The sequence below is a fragment of the Symphalangus syndactylus genome, chromosome 3, assembly GCF_028878055.3.
Source record: "Symphalangus syndactylus isolate Jambi chromosome 3, NHGRI_mSymSyn1-v2.1_pri, whole genome shotgun sequence".
Classification (NCBI taxonomy): domain Eukaryota; kingdom Metazoa; phylum Chordata; class Mammalia; order Primates; family Hylobatidae; genus Symphalangus; species Symphalangus syndactylus.
In genome coordinates, this window is record NC_072425.2 from 145,845,934 (window position 1) to 145,859,820 (window position 13,887).

The window sequence follows — 13,887 nt, forward strand, 5'->3', positions numbered from 1 at the left end:
CTAGCCATGTAGACCTTGAGTGAATCATTCATTGGTTTATTTTATTCATTATAACCATGTATGGATTGTGTGAGGAACTCTGCTGGTGCTAGGAATACAGAGGTGAGTAGAGAACACAGGAGCTGTTCTCCAGGGAGAACTGAGGCTCCACTTCCCATGTCAAAATGGAAATAATATCTGCCTCTACATCAAAGACTGAAATATAAATATATGTGTGTGTGTGTGTACACACACATAGTTTTTAATTATATATATATATAATTAGTATATATATTTAGTGTTTGTGTATATTTAGAGAGAGCAGTATATATATTAGTATTAGGAAGACACTTTGCACCAACAGGCTAATCAAATCTTCAGGACACCCATGATACTTCCATATACTGACCTGGTGGATGACCTAGAGCTCATGGGAAAAGACTGCCTTTTCCTGGAACCTGCAATTCCAGAGGTGTTCATTCAGCACTGGCCAGGGCTCTGTCTTGTGCTGAGCAATGAGTGGCTTCTCCCAAAGTATAAGACGCATCCCAAGAGCATGCGCCAGTCATCCGTGGGTTTCAGGGAAATGTGTGAGGGCCCTGGGGAATCTCTTCAGAGGGTGGTCCCTCCTAGGATGTCAACGAGGGATTTTAAACTCATGGGTTTTCAAGGCAGACTGCCCGGGGTTTGCATGCCAGCCCTGCCATTTCCAGTTAGTGTCTCTGGACACCTTCCTTACCTTAGCTGCCTCAAGTGAAATAAAGGTATAATCATAGTCTTGAGCTCATAGGATTGTTGGGAAAATTAAATGAGGGAATGTATATAAAATGCTGTAAACAGAACCTCAGACATGGTAACAACGTAGCAAATAACTCCTAGTAAATAACTTTCTTCTGCCACTGCACAAACCTTGGGGTTTCCCACTTGTCTGAAGGATACCGATGTCGTCCACAACACCCAAGCAGTGAAGAGTGCGCTGGGTAGAGACGCACCCCAGCTCCTGGCCCCTGCAGCCAGTGGTGAAATCTCCCTCTCCAAGGGGCTCAGCTCCAAGGAGTCCAGCTGGGTGCATCTGGCTGGGGAGATTAAATTATTTTTGAATTCCTAACTGAATGTTCTTTTAATGGAAACTTAATGACAGGCATTGAAATAGATTTCCTCCATAACCCCTCCTCCCACCCCCCACCCCCCCACCCCCCACAGCTCTGCCTTGCGCAGTTCCCGATAAACTTTATTCCCTGCCCCTGGACTTTTATCTCCCCAATGACAAACAGCCCTTGCTGGACAGAAAGAGGAAATTCCAGTCATTGTTCTCAAACTTCTGGCTTCCAAAATAAAATGCTCTATCTCCCCTGTCAAGCTTTGATTGACACACACTTCCTGTAATGGCAGGCAACAACGGCCCAGGGGTGGGGCCGAGTTCATTTGCATTCTTTCCATCAGAAGCTGTCCTAACGTTTGTTCTAGACAGGGAAAGATCCCCGTGCTATTCACAGAAGCATCCTGTTGAGGACTCATATTCCGTTTCATGAAAAATCCCCAAGGAAGACACTTCCTCAACCGTCTCTGTAATCCACCCAGGGAGTCCTTCTGGAAGGTCCAGTTGCACATCCCCTTAGTGAGGGACACAGAAGGACAGTCACTGATCAGCCCATGTCTTAGATTTGGCAACACAGAAAGGATCTTTCCCTTCTACATTTTCTCTCTTAAGGAATAAATAATTTTTAAACATTTAGTGCTTTCCATTAAGGACAACCTCCCAAATCTTAACTCTTAAATATTAGAGCTTGAGCCAACCTAAGTCCAGGAAGATTCAACCAGGATTAAACACTCTTAGTCAAAATCCCCATAGCAACAGAGATGAACTGGGCAATTCAAAGAGAATCAGTCTCAAGGAAAATTTTGAATATAATAATGCATCATGGGATGCAGTTTTTCACGAAGGAAATTAGAACTGTTGACTTGCTTTTAAAATCAGCAAATAGAATAACCCTGCATCTGTAGCAAATAGCAGTACTGATGTAGTCAAATCCCACTGGGAAAAATGTTACTGCATTGTAATAAAAAGGCTGCCTTTAGCAGTGGTGTTAACCTACAAGTAGTTTGGCCTTCTGAGGCTATTTTTCATTTCTCATCACTACTTGAGCGCCCATTCCCTTGTTAACCCCTTTCTTAAAATGCACAGGAGTTTTATGCACTTTGGGGTTCCAGCCACTTCTTAGACCTATCAAAAGTTACCTGTTCCAGGCCTCATTTCCTAGGGGCTTAATTGGATGAACCTGTGGTTGCTAGAGGGTCAATGGGAATTTCCATTAAAAAAGAGACTCCAGGTGCAGGGTGTCTTGATCCTAGCAAAAGGATATTTAGAAGCAGATGGGCGTCCACCAAATAACCCAGAAGTAAATACAAATCGGAAAGATGTACGTTGTTCACCTCCCTAAACAGTCAAGGGGAACGGATTGCTTATGACCATCTCACTTCCAGCCATCTACATGCATGCTGCCAGCCAGCAGGAGAATACACCAGGAGGAGTGCATGCTGGTGGGAACAAGTGTCAACACAGTTTCCCTCCAGTTTATGAAGGGGCTACATCATGACAGTGGGCCAGCAGAGAATTCCAGCTCCCTCAAGCTTATGATACCTGATTTCTTTTTCCTGTCAGCACATTAAGTTGTGGTGCCAAAGCACTCACAGGCACAGAGTGAGAGTTCCACATGGGTCAGCTATGGCCACTGTTATGGCCACTGACAAGGTGTGCAACCCTAAAACCATCAGACTCCCCACTGTTCTTAGTCAGAAGGACCAGAATGGTGCATGGATCTGTACAAATACAACCCAGGCATGGAAAAACATAAGCCATCCCTCCCAACAACTGTGGGCAGCTGCCGTTTTATGTGCCAAGACTCACACTGGAGAGGCGTGATGGAGCTGTACCGGAAGGGGTGTGTCTGTGGCCAGGGTCATTTCCTCCTGAGGACTCCAAACAATAAATGTGTCCTATTTGCTTCCTCTCCACTCCTCCCACCCCTTCCAGGAGAGGGTCCTCTCTGCAAAAGGATTTTCACCTGGAACCTGACTCAGTTAATGCATAGTAATAATAATAATCAAAGTGCACGCACAGTTTCAGAAATTTACTATATTAATCGACACACTGAAAACATTTTGATTCCTAAGTAGCTTTGAGTACCAGTTTTTTTTCCAGGACACATTCAAAATGATGCAGGTGGGGATCTGAAGAAGACTTTCCCAGTAAAACCTTCCCCTCAAGGTCGATCCTTCCATGAGCTGGTCCCTTTTAGGAAGATGAGCTGTCAGGGAAAGAAAGACATAGTAACATTCTGACTTTGGGGCTCCATCCCATTCCTCTCTCTTTCCCACTTCTTCTTTAGAAATAGCATTCAGCACAAACTCTAGGTGGAGGAACACATGAAACTGTTTCTTCTCAGGTGCATTAATGATACATTCCCTTCTCTACTGACTTTGCACCTTCCAACTCCTCATGGCTGTCTTGGAAGAGCAGGAAATGCTCTTTATAAACAGATTTATAGCCCTTTAAGCCATCCAATACAGATTGAAATAAATATCCTCATCACTTTTAACTAAAGCATGCTGTCTTGCCGGAAGGTATCATCAAGATTCTAGTGTGTAGATTTAGCCTCTGTCTAAAGTACCACATGAGAAAGTTAGAGCCTCAAATTGTTTTGTGTAAGCGTTTTCTTATTGTCATTGATTGGTTGGTTCATCTCCCCAAATTAGGAGATAATTTTTCCATGAGTAAAAGTCCACATTAAAAGCCGAGTCGTTCTTATCAGTAGAATCAAAATGAGATTATTATTGTCCCCTGATCATTTCTAAAGTTCATAACTTCTTTAAGGAAACCTTAAAAAATATTTTGTTTGGCCTGTTCATGAAACTTTTGATAATTTTGTCTGCTCCCATCAACCTTATATGAGCTCAAATAATCATATTTAAGATTCAAGTGAGCACCTATGGCTTCCATATGCCAGTTTCATATAAATGCATTGCACGTTCTAATACAGTAGCCTTGTAGAGATGCATGTCTTGTGGGATCACAATTGCGGGGCTCAGGGGTCTTTGTGCTGGTAGATTTTGAAGGCTCTCATCCTACTTTCGTACCCCTAAATTGTTGACTGCTTCATAATGCTTCTAGCCACTAGAAACTTTAGAGACTTTGCTTTACTCCTGTTGAAAAGCCACTGTTACATTTTGGTGTCGTCTGTTTCATTGACTTCTGACAAGATGAAGTTGGGGTTGTCATAGCCTCTCTTCATCCTGGCTCTAGCATCTTTCTCATTATAAAGGCACATGGCACAGTGAGGAGTCTCCACTTCCACTGTCTTGCTAAAGTTATGGAAATCCACTCTGTATTTCCCTTCTTTTGTCTTGGATACTATGGGGGCAAAACGGTAGCCCCAAAGCACCTCCTCTGGGACATAGGATGTCCGGACTTGGCAGGTAGCACTGGTGGACTCCACTGTGCCATCTAAAAACACCACTAATTCGAAGTCCTGCTGGAGAAGGGTCTCCGCTGCCATGTGGAAGAAAGGGCTGTTGTGATCAATGACATGGTAAATTGTCAATGGGGAGATGAAGAATAAATTTTCATTCCCAGTGTCAACTACAAAGTTGATATTGATCTGGTCCAAAATAATGGTCTCTCCTTCAGGAGTGACTGTGGTCTTCAGAAGCTTTCCATAAATGTGACTGCCAATAAGAAGGCTCTTCCTGAGATTAGCCACTCGGATTAGGAGGCAAAGCTTCCCTCCCCGTTTGCTGATCACTGCGTTCTTGCTGAACGTAATGGTCTTGGCACGTTTTTTGGGCCTGGAGATCTTGGCTAAGATGGCCCCACACATGAAAGAATTGATTATAACTCCAAGTATAGACTGAAAGATAAGCAGAAAAATGGCAGTGGCACACTGTTCTGTCACGCACCTGAATCCATATCCAATGGTCACTTGAGTCTCCAGAGAAAACAGAAAAGCTGAGGTCAAGCCATTAATATTCTCCACACAGGGAGTGTGATTGGCAGAAGGATGGAACTCTGGGAGGTCTTTGTGAATGTACGCTACTGTGTACCACAGCAGACCGAAGAAAAACCAACTCCCCAAGAAGGCTGTGATGAAAATGGTCATTTTGTATCTCCATTTGAGGTCAAGTACTGTTGTCCAGATGTCCACAAAGAATATAAACCTTGACTGTGCCTCCACATTGCCAAATTCTATGTTGCACCTTCCATCTTTGGAGACTAGCCTTGCTCTTTGCCGAGAATGCCCAAAAAAGCGAGTGACGACCCATTTCCGAAGATGTTTGAGCATACTTTCTGTCAACACCCTGATCTGAAAACACATCAAAGAAAAACAAAAAAGGATTATGTTTATAGCAATAGTGAACTAGGTGACTCACAGAAAAGACCTAACTACGAAAAGATCATTCAAAATTATCTGGGTTACTAATCATTTGGCAAGCTGACAAGTTTATTCTGGATACCACAATGCTATTTCTGATAGAAACTTTCCACTGGAAGACCATGTTACTCAAACATAAAGAGGCAAAATAATTACAGAGAGCTAGAAATGAAGACAAACGACATAATTATATATTCAAGTGTGTCCTGACCTCAGCTGGTCTCACACAACCTTAAATATGTTTGTAATAACCAATTATGACCTGTATTTTTATTTATTGAATATTACTTAAATCACCTTCTCATAAGTTTAGCCTTATGTTAAGCAATAATTTCTGAGAAATCACAAACTTGAAGCATTATATATGTTTTTGAGATATAGAAAAATAAATAACTGATCAATAAAACACTCATCAATATACTACCTAAATCATCTATGTACTTCTACTGATACTCATATATCAACAAAAATCCTAATTCAATTCTGTTCTCTCATTTATCAAATGAGAAAACTGAGATTCAGAAAACTTAAATAACTTGTCCAAATTCATGTACCTAGCCAGTGGCAAGATGACAACTAGAATATAGGGCTCCCTACCTCCAGTCTAGGGGAGCTTCTACCACTCCGTGTCTCAGTTATCAAATGTTATATTCTAAAGTCACACTTTCCTAAAATATTTTCAGACAAGTATTGGTCATATTTCTTTTTGTTAAATGCTCAACACTATTTAGAACAGAGCTCAGATCCAACCAGATGGTCTCATAGGGCTTCTCCATAAATCTACAAGCCTGTTCCTACTCTCTCCCCATGGTTTCCCAAGATTCCCAAAAGGAATAGTATGAGAGCCACCATCAACACATCTCACACTTCCTTCCCTACTCCAAAGCCGGAGGACTGGGGAGCACTGATTTAAATAATACTCCATAAAGACAGACCATACTTTATTAATTCCTATATCCCAATTGCTAGCACAGTTGATGAGTGCCTACTGTTTATTCAGTAAACATAATTGAAATATTTCAGTGAATGAATTACATTTAGCAAAATCCTATTTGCTCAATTGATTTTTTATAGATGACATTACTGTGACTTCCATTTTACAGCAAAATAGTGAAGGGCCTGTCCCATAAACAGCCAACAGTGGTGAAACCCAAAGTCATAAACGCTGGATTACCTCCTCCCCTACGCCCAAGAATATCAAGGTGTACCCACCCTGGTCCGCAGTGTCTTCAGGGTATTTTTCATTAAATGCAAATATGTTTTTAAAATAGATTTCAAAATCCCCCTTGAAAAATGTGTTTATTTGTAAGAACTAGGAAGCGAAACCAACTGAGTGATACATTTTAAATAATAGTGATATCCCACAGTGTTTTGTTCAAGGCCTTAACCCAGCTGAGAACACAAGAAGCCAACACCAAGTCGAAGCGGTGACAAGAAAACCACAGCTGTGGTGGTTTGAAATGTTGAGGGCAGGTTCTAAAGACATAAAAAAAGAAAATGCTGCCAAGAGAATAAACAGCAATGCACATAGTCATAGGGTCCTCCTCTCATCCCACACTGCCCTCATTGACCTCAAGTCCCCAACGAGGATTAGGGGATGGTGCATGTGAGGTACAGAGGAGGAAATGGTCTTCTCCTTTCCTTGCACACACATCCTTTACCCTGGTCTACACCCATGTGGACTGACCTCTCTCCCAGGTGCATTCAGGGTTGCACTGTTTACCCAGCTCTCCAGAGAGTGACTCTCAGCTCAAATAGTAAATTTTAAAACCAACATTTATCAATTGAATCCACATTCTCTTTGTCATACATTATAATTCCAGAGATGGCTCCTAACACACCAACTTCTGAGTTTTTTTCCCCAGCATCCTGCTCCTCTAGCCTTCCTTAAATTCATTTTACTTTTAAAGGCAAAGAAGATTTCTGTAGAGTGAAGAAGTACCCCCGATTGATCACTTGAATAACGTTGAGTTTCCATGACTGCATTAATAATGAAACGTTATCTGCCTGGCTTTCCAGAGAGGTGATTTCCCCAGCCTCCACTTACCAACGTCTCAAACACATTCCGACTGGAAGTATTCATAGCTGGAAAAAGCAAGGAAGTGGTGCTGGTTGTTGGTCTTTCTATGCAGACTGATTTCTTTTAGACTCAGCCTAATTTATTGTAGGCGACAGTCAGTGGACTGATGCTAATTTGTGTAAACTTGGAAACACTTAATTTGATAGTGGAGTCGTGTGATTTAAACCAAGGCAATTGGTTGTTCTCAGACCAAGCCCCAAGCTGAATATGTATTTTTTTCTTTCCAACATCACATGGCTTGAATACCAACATGCTAAGACATGACAAGCCATCAGCTAAGGTCTCTGGGCAGCAGGCGTGGATTGGGTTCCAGCATTGCCTTCCTCTCCTTGGCCATGCTCTATTGCTCACTTGTTTCTCCTAAAAGTTGTGCCTAATAACTACTGGCCGGAAACAGTTACTTATCATCAATCTCCCAGCCTATTCTCTGAAACCCACTGAAATACTGAGTTTTCCAAGTGTTCACAAAGATGCAGGTGAACATACAGACATAGATAAGTACATATTTACAAGACAAAAGTAAGATCACACCAGGAAGAAACAAGATACTACGTTAATCTCTCTATACAACAGTTATGTAAGAAACAGACTTAAAAGAAGTCTTTATTGTTGGAAGTCTTTATTATTCTGGAAAACCTGGCATTTACTGAAGGTGTTTTTTACGTGCACTGGGTTAGCCAATGCTATTGATTTATTTGTTGAGAGTGAGAGGAATTATTCTCAGAGAATGCAATGATACAGGATAAATTCATCCACTAACCAAAACTGTCATTCACATGGCAGACCAATTATTGCACAGATCCCACTTTTTTTAGATAATGGCATTTAATCTAACCACAGATGGAGCCAATATGTATTTTATGAACTCTTAGGTGATTAAAGATTGTCCCTGGTGTCTTGGTTATATAATATGCTCAGTTTTTAGGTTCCTTTCTGTTGAAATCAGTAAATCTTAATAGCAAGCAAAGGGCTGCACATTAGCTAATATTTACCAAGGTATTTTAGTGGCTTGGCAAAACAAGTGGATTACATTACTGCCACTTTTTCTTTAGTGCCTCAGCGTTCTTGTTCCATAAATAATCCATTCTCAGAAAATAGACATTTTGTGCACTTCCCAAACACTGATTGTATGCATATTCTGTAGGATTTCAAAGACAAATAGAACTCTTCCTGTTCTCAAGAAGTTCATAGTCTAATGGGGAAGTGAGCTAAGGAAATCAATCACAACCAAGCGTGGTTGGTATAATGCCAAAAAAAAACTTTTTAAAAAGATCCCCATCAGCTGGAGATCCACCCTTTCTTTGCAAACATACTTCAACTGGCAGAAAACTCATTGCATTTATGTATACATTAATTTATTTATCAATCACTATTCAATGATGATATGTTGATACCCAATGTTGACTGTGTGTGCTAACCATTGTGCTAGACATCAGAGAAGCAGTGGACTCAGTCCTTCTTATCATGCAACTCCCATTTCAGCAGAGAGGGTGGTGCAAATGGGTCAATAAACTATGAAATGACCAGTGATAAATGCCAGGATATGAAAGAGTGGGAGCACTCTGGGGAGCACCTATTTTGATGAGCAGAACCGTAACCCTGAGGCCAAGCCCTGAAGATGAGTTACAGTCACATATAGTAGAAACTCCATAAATATTTGCTGAATGATGATAAATAAATTAATCAATGAGTATATAAAATCACTGAGCTCACTGTCACTTATACCACTTAGTATCTGGTGGCTCCCACTCTAATGGAGATGTCTTGTGTGTGCACTACTAATCACACTACAGTGTAATCTTCTATGTGACCCAGGCAGGGGCAACCGAGGAAAGAAAACATGGAGGAGCTGAAAGAAGTTCCAAGCAAGCAAATAATGGAGTATAGAAAGCCTCAGTGAGACACTGGGCTGCAAAGGCAAGCTAGGGCCAACGCACTCTGCACTTGGTGTACCATTTGACACGTTTTTTTCATAGAACTAAAGGAGAAACTGTTATAAAGAACATTCTTCTAGTTGTGCTTCGGAGAAAACTCATTAAAATTCTAAATCAGTCTGAAGTCTCCTCATATTCTTGAAAATAAACATATTTTCTTCCTGAATTTCCTTTTCTCCATAAAAATATGTGCTTCATTTGTATGCAACATCTACTTTAATCAGTATGTGCTCATTTGAAGGGAGGGACCAACAGTTTGTGGTCCTTACTGAATCTGATGAACCCAGGTGCAGAAGCTCTTCTTCCACAGACATCCACTTGAGAACAATTCGTTAGGAATTTGGGATTTCTTACAGCACTTACCATCCCAGCCTGCTCAGCAGTCAAACAGCCACTATGTCAAAGAGTGGAAAGGGAAAATAGGCATGGCTGTTACTGCTTCTGATTTAGAATCAGAAGTCTATTATTCCTCTATAGAACTGGAGAAAAAAAAAAAAAACACTTATTGCAGTCTGCCTTTCAGCCAAACCTCTCATAGCTCATACACATCCTTAGGTAACTTTAGGACATTTCTGAGAGTCAGGATTTCAGGTTAGAGGTAGGAAATATGAGCTATGTGGCCTGAGAGGAGAAGTCAGATGATTGTCTCTAGTCCCTTTCTCAACGTGGTGGAGAAGAAATTCGTTTCTATGAAAAAATTACTGCTTTGCCAACAGTCGATTGAATCTGGAAACATTTCTTGAGGATTTTCCATTGCAATGATTGAATGGGATTATGGGGCAGAGCCTCTTCCTTCTTAATCAATATAATTAAACAAATACATTATTTATTGAGCATCTACTATATACCAGGTGCTAAGCTAGGAAACAATGCAAGGTAACAGTCCCTGCTCTCAAGTTGTTCATGAGTTGTAATGTGGCAGGTTTGCTGCCTTGAAAAGACTGAGGACAGGATGTTAAGGCAGCCCCAAAGAGGAGACCCAGAAGGTTGGGTGGGTGTCGGGCTTGTACTCTTACTCAGCTTTGCTAAGGAGGGAAAACAACTGCACCTAACTGCTGCTGTAGAGGACTTCCTGTTTTCTATGAAAATCATCTCAAGCTATTGGAGGATCACCACCCTGCTGGATCTGCAAAGGTTCACAGCCCCGAGAAGCAGTAAACCATCTAGCTCCACAGACTACACTTATCACATCCAGAACCCGTAGTAGACAGAGAGTGGCATTTCCCTTCTGTTCGGTAATGCCAGAGAAGTTATCTCTGACGTCTTTACCACGATCAGGCAGCTCACACGGGAACAGCATGGGCTCTTTTTAGGTAGAACTTGGCAAGGCTGGTAGAAACCATCTTTCCTGGCCTCATGGGCATAGAAGAGGGCATCTGAGCTTCAGGACTCTTCCAGGCTAGACTTGGGAATGCACTTCAGGAATACCCTACTTTTCTTTGGGGTGAGCATACTCCTGGGTCCCCACTGCTGTGAAGCCAGAGTGTGTCTGTATCCAGGGTGCAAGTGCAGCAAGGGCCTTCCTAGGTGCCTCCCTCCTTCCAGAGAAGAGAGTTTGGGGAAAAAGGGCTGGAGCATCACAAGGTCTGATGGTGTTGGTACTCTCAGGAAGGCACACCATGCTCTGTAGGCATCTCTGGGCCAGCCAGCCAGAGTATCACTTTCTGAATAACTTGGCCTTTTGGGCACAGGGCATCAGGAGAAGATAGGAGATCCTGGCCAGAAATGTTCCCAGAAGAGGTAACAGCTAGGGGCAGTGTGGCAGAGTGGAAGGGCCTCTAGCTCAGGTTAGCACGGACATTGATTTGAACCCTATTTCTGCCACCCAAAAGTCAGGTGACCTGAGCAAACCACTGACCTTTGCTGAGCCTCAGTTTCCTCACCTGTGAAATGGCTATAATATACTCTCAAACAGTGTCATATGATTTAAATGCAACAGCATAGGTAAAGTTCCTAGAGAATAGAAATTATGCAATAAATAGCTACAATTATTATAACTGGTTCACAAATTTCAAACTAGCATGGCAGTTTAACCAGGGGTCACTGGTCCAGGCCAATCGGGGTCTACCACACAGAGTGAAATGGGCCATATTGGAGACTACAGCCAATGGAGGAAAAGAATTCCGTGAGAGTGATGAAGGTTCTGACAGCATATCTTGTCTATCAACTATGCTAGCTTCAGAGCCCATCCTCCCAGTGCAGAACAGAATATCTGGAAAATATGAACATGTTTTATAAAGGTTTTCTCTATAATCAGGGCAAAAGCCTTGTCTTGGAGAGGTGGGAACAGGATAGAGGGAGAGAATTATCCTTGGCAAGGCTGAACAGAGCCATGGTACCGAGGCTTAATGCTGTTCTTCTCTCACCCTAGACATTAACTAGGATTGGATCTCTGGAAAAGCAAGCCTCTGGAAGCTGACCTCATACTACCAGCGAGGTCTTGGTTCTCCTGGCACATGAGGCTTGGTCTTGCTCCTGTTAAGCACAAGCAATCTCACAGATCGTCAGCCTCAGACCAGGCCACTCAGATCACGATGGACTGGGATAAAACAAGGCCACTCTGTAATCACGTCTGAACACCAACAAAACACAAACATTGTCCAAGCCACAAAACGGCCGAATATCCCCCCATCCTGGCTGTGATGAGTGCCTGCTGTTTCTTTCCCCAGAACAGCTTTAGCCTCGCGTCAGTCTTCTCACCTAGATAATAAGAATTATGAACATTTTCGATCATAGAATCATCACTACTCCCTAACAGCCCCTAATCCAGAGCAAAGCATTGCTTCCTTAAGCCTCCCCCGCCACATCACCTGAAACATGCCCAGATCCTATGCAAGTCCTTTCCCAAACCCTCTCAGTGAGACGCCCCATGATTGTTTATGGTGCAGTTCTCCATAGCTGCAAAAAGTCCAGCTTGCTCAAACACAGGGTACTACTGGTGCTTTCTGACTGGAGGGCACTGACCACGAAAGACCCTAAGAGCACAGGAAATAACTGTAACTATAACACAACAAAACCATTTTACAAGCCCATTGGTGAGAACCAATTCCATTCCGTGGCTTCCACAAGTCTTACGTGCCTATGTGCAATTGGTACGTATGTTTGTTTCTGTATGAAGAAGTGAAGAATCAAGGATATAACCAAGTTAAATAGAAAAAGCCATTAAAGTGAGTTAAAAACTTCAAGCTCAGCTATTTTTTTTTTTTTTTTTTGAGACGGAGTCTCGCTCTGTCGCCCAGGCTGGAGTGCAGTGGCGCCATCTCGGCTCACTGCAAGCTCCACCTCCCGGGTTCACGCCATTCTCCTGCCTCAGCCTCTCCGAGTAGCTGGGACTACAGGCGCCCGCCACCATGCCCAGCTAATTTTTTGTATTTTTAGTAGAGACGGGGTTTCGCCGTGGTCTCGATCTCCTGACCTCGTGATCCGCCCGCCTCGGCCTCCCAAAGTGCTGGGATTACAAGCGTGAGCCACCGCACCCGGCCAAGCTCAGCTTTTAAATTCTATCTAGCTAACTTGTTTCCCAAAGCCATTGGTTATCCTTAGATAACTATACTCTCACCACAAAAACCTATACCTCTTCTTGGCACCTTGATTGGGTCCCAGTGGGAAGCACTGGAAGCTGTGATGTCCCCACCACTGGGAGCTAGTGAAGCCTGAACCCAGGCGAGGGGTTTGTGAGGTCTTACCAGTCTTTGGTGGCAGCCCGCATTTGCTGTAGTCAGAAATCAATGCTTTGGAAGGTGGATGCTTATCCTGTATGTATTTTCTTTTTCATTTCTTTTTTTTTGTTTCTCATTTATTTATTAATTTATTTTTGAGACAGGGTCTCGCTCTGTCATCCAGATTGGAGTGCAGCAGTGCAATCACAGCTCACTGCATCCTCACCCTCCTGGGCTCAAGCAATCCTCCTGCCTCAGCCTCAAAGTACCTGAGACCAGCCAGGCATGGTGGCTCACGCCTGTCATCCCAGCACTTTGGGAGGCCGAGGCAGGTGGATCACAAGGTCAGGAGATCGAGACCATCCTGGCTAACATGGTGAAACCCCGTCTCTACTAAAAATACAAAAAATTAGCCAGGTGCGGTGGCGGGCACCTGTAGTCCCAGCTACTCGGGAGGCTGAGGCAGGAGAATGGCGTGAACCCAGGAGGCGGAGCTTGCAGTGATCCGAGATCACGCCACTGCACTCCAGCCTGGGTGACAAAGCGAGACTCTGTCTCAAAAAAAAGAAAAAATTACCTGAGACCACAGGTGTGCACCCCCATACCCAGCTGATTTTGTTGTTGTTATTGTTTTTGTACAGCTGGAGTCTTACTATGTTCCCCAGGCTGGTCTTGAACTCCTAGCCTCAAGCAGTCCTCCTCCCTCGGCCTCCCAAAGTGCTGAGATTACGGGTGTGAGCCACCACGCCTGGCCACTGTATTTCCAATATTGTTTCCTGTTGTTCTTCATAATAGTTTCTTAAGAT

General features: G+C 43.0%; 1 protein-coding gene across 2 annotated transcripts; it reads right to left on the reverse strand.

Annotated features, from left to right (window-relative positions):
* Positions 1–3,095: 3,095 nt before the first annotated feature.
* On the reverse strand, positions 3,096–9,809 carry KCNJ1 (potassium inwardly rectifying channel subfamily J member 1). Of its 2 annotated transcripts, none has more exons than XM_055270027.1 (2): positions 7,456–7,543; positions 3,096–5,339 (listed from the first exon to the last, which is right to left on the reverse strand). In XM_055270027.1, exons 1-2 carry the CDS (start codon positions 7,489–7,491, stop codon positions 4,200–4,202), a joined length of 1,176 nt encoding a protein of 391 aa, XP_055126002.1. In that variant the 5' UTR covers positions 7,492–7,543; the 3' UTR covers positions 3,096–4,199. The 2 variants fall into 2 exon arrangements, with proteins under 2 accessions (XP_055126002.1, XP_055126001.1); XM_055270026.2 differs by lacking the exon at positions 7,456–7,543 and adding an exon at positions 9,692–9,809 and having other exon boundaries at positions 3,721–5,339.
* Positions 9,810–13,887: the final 4,078 nt, after the last annotated feature.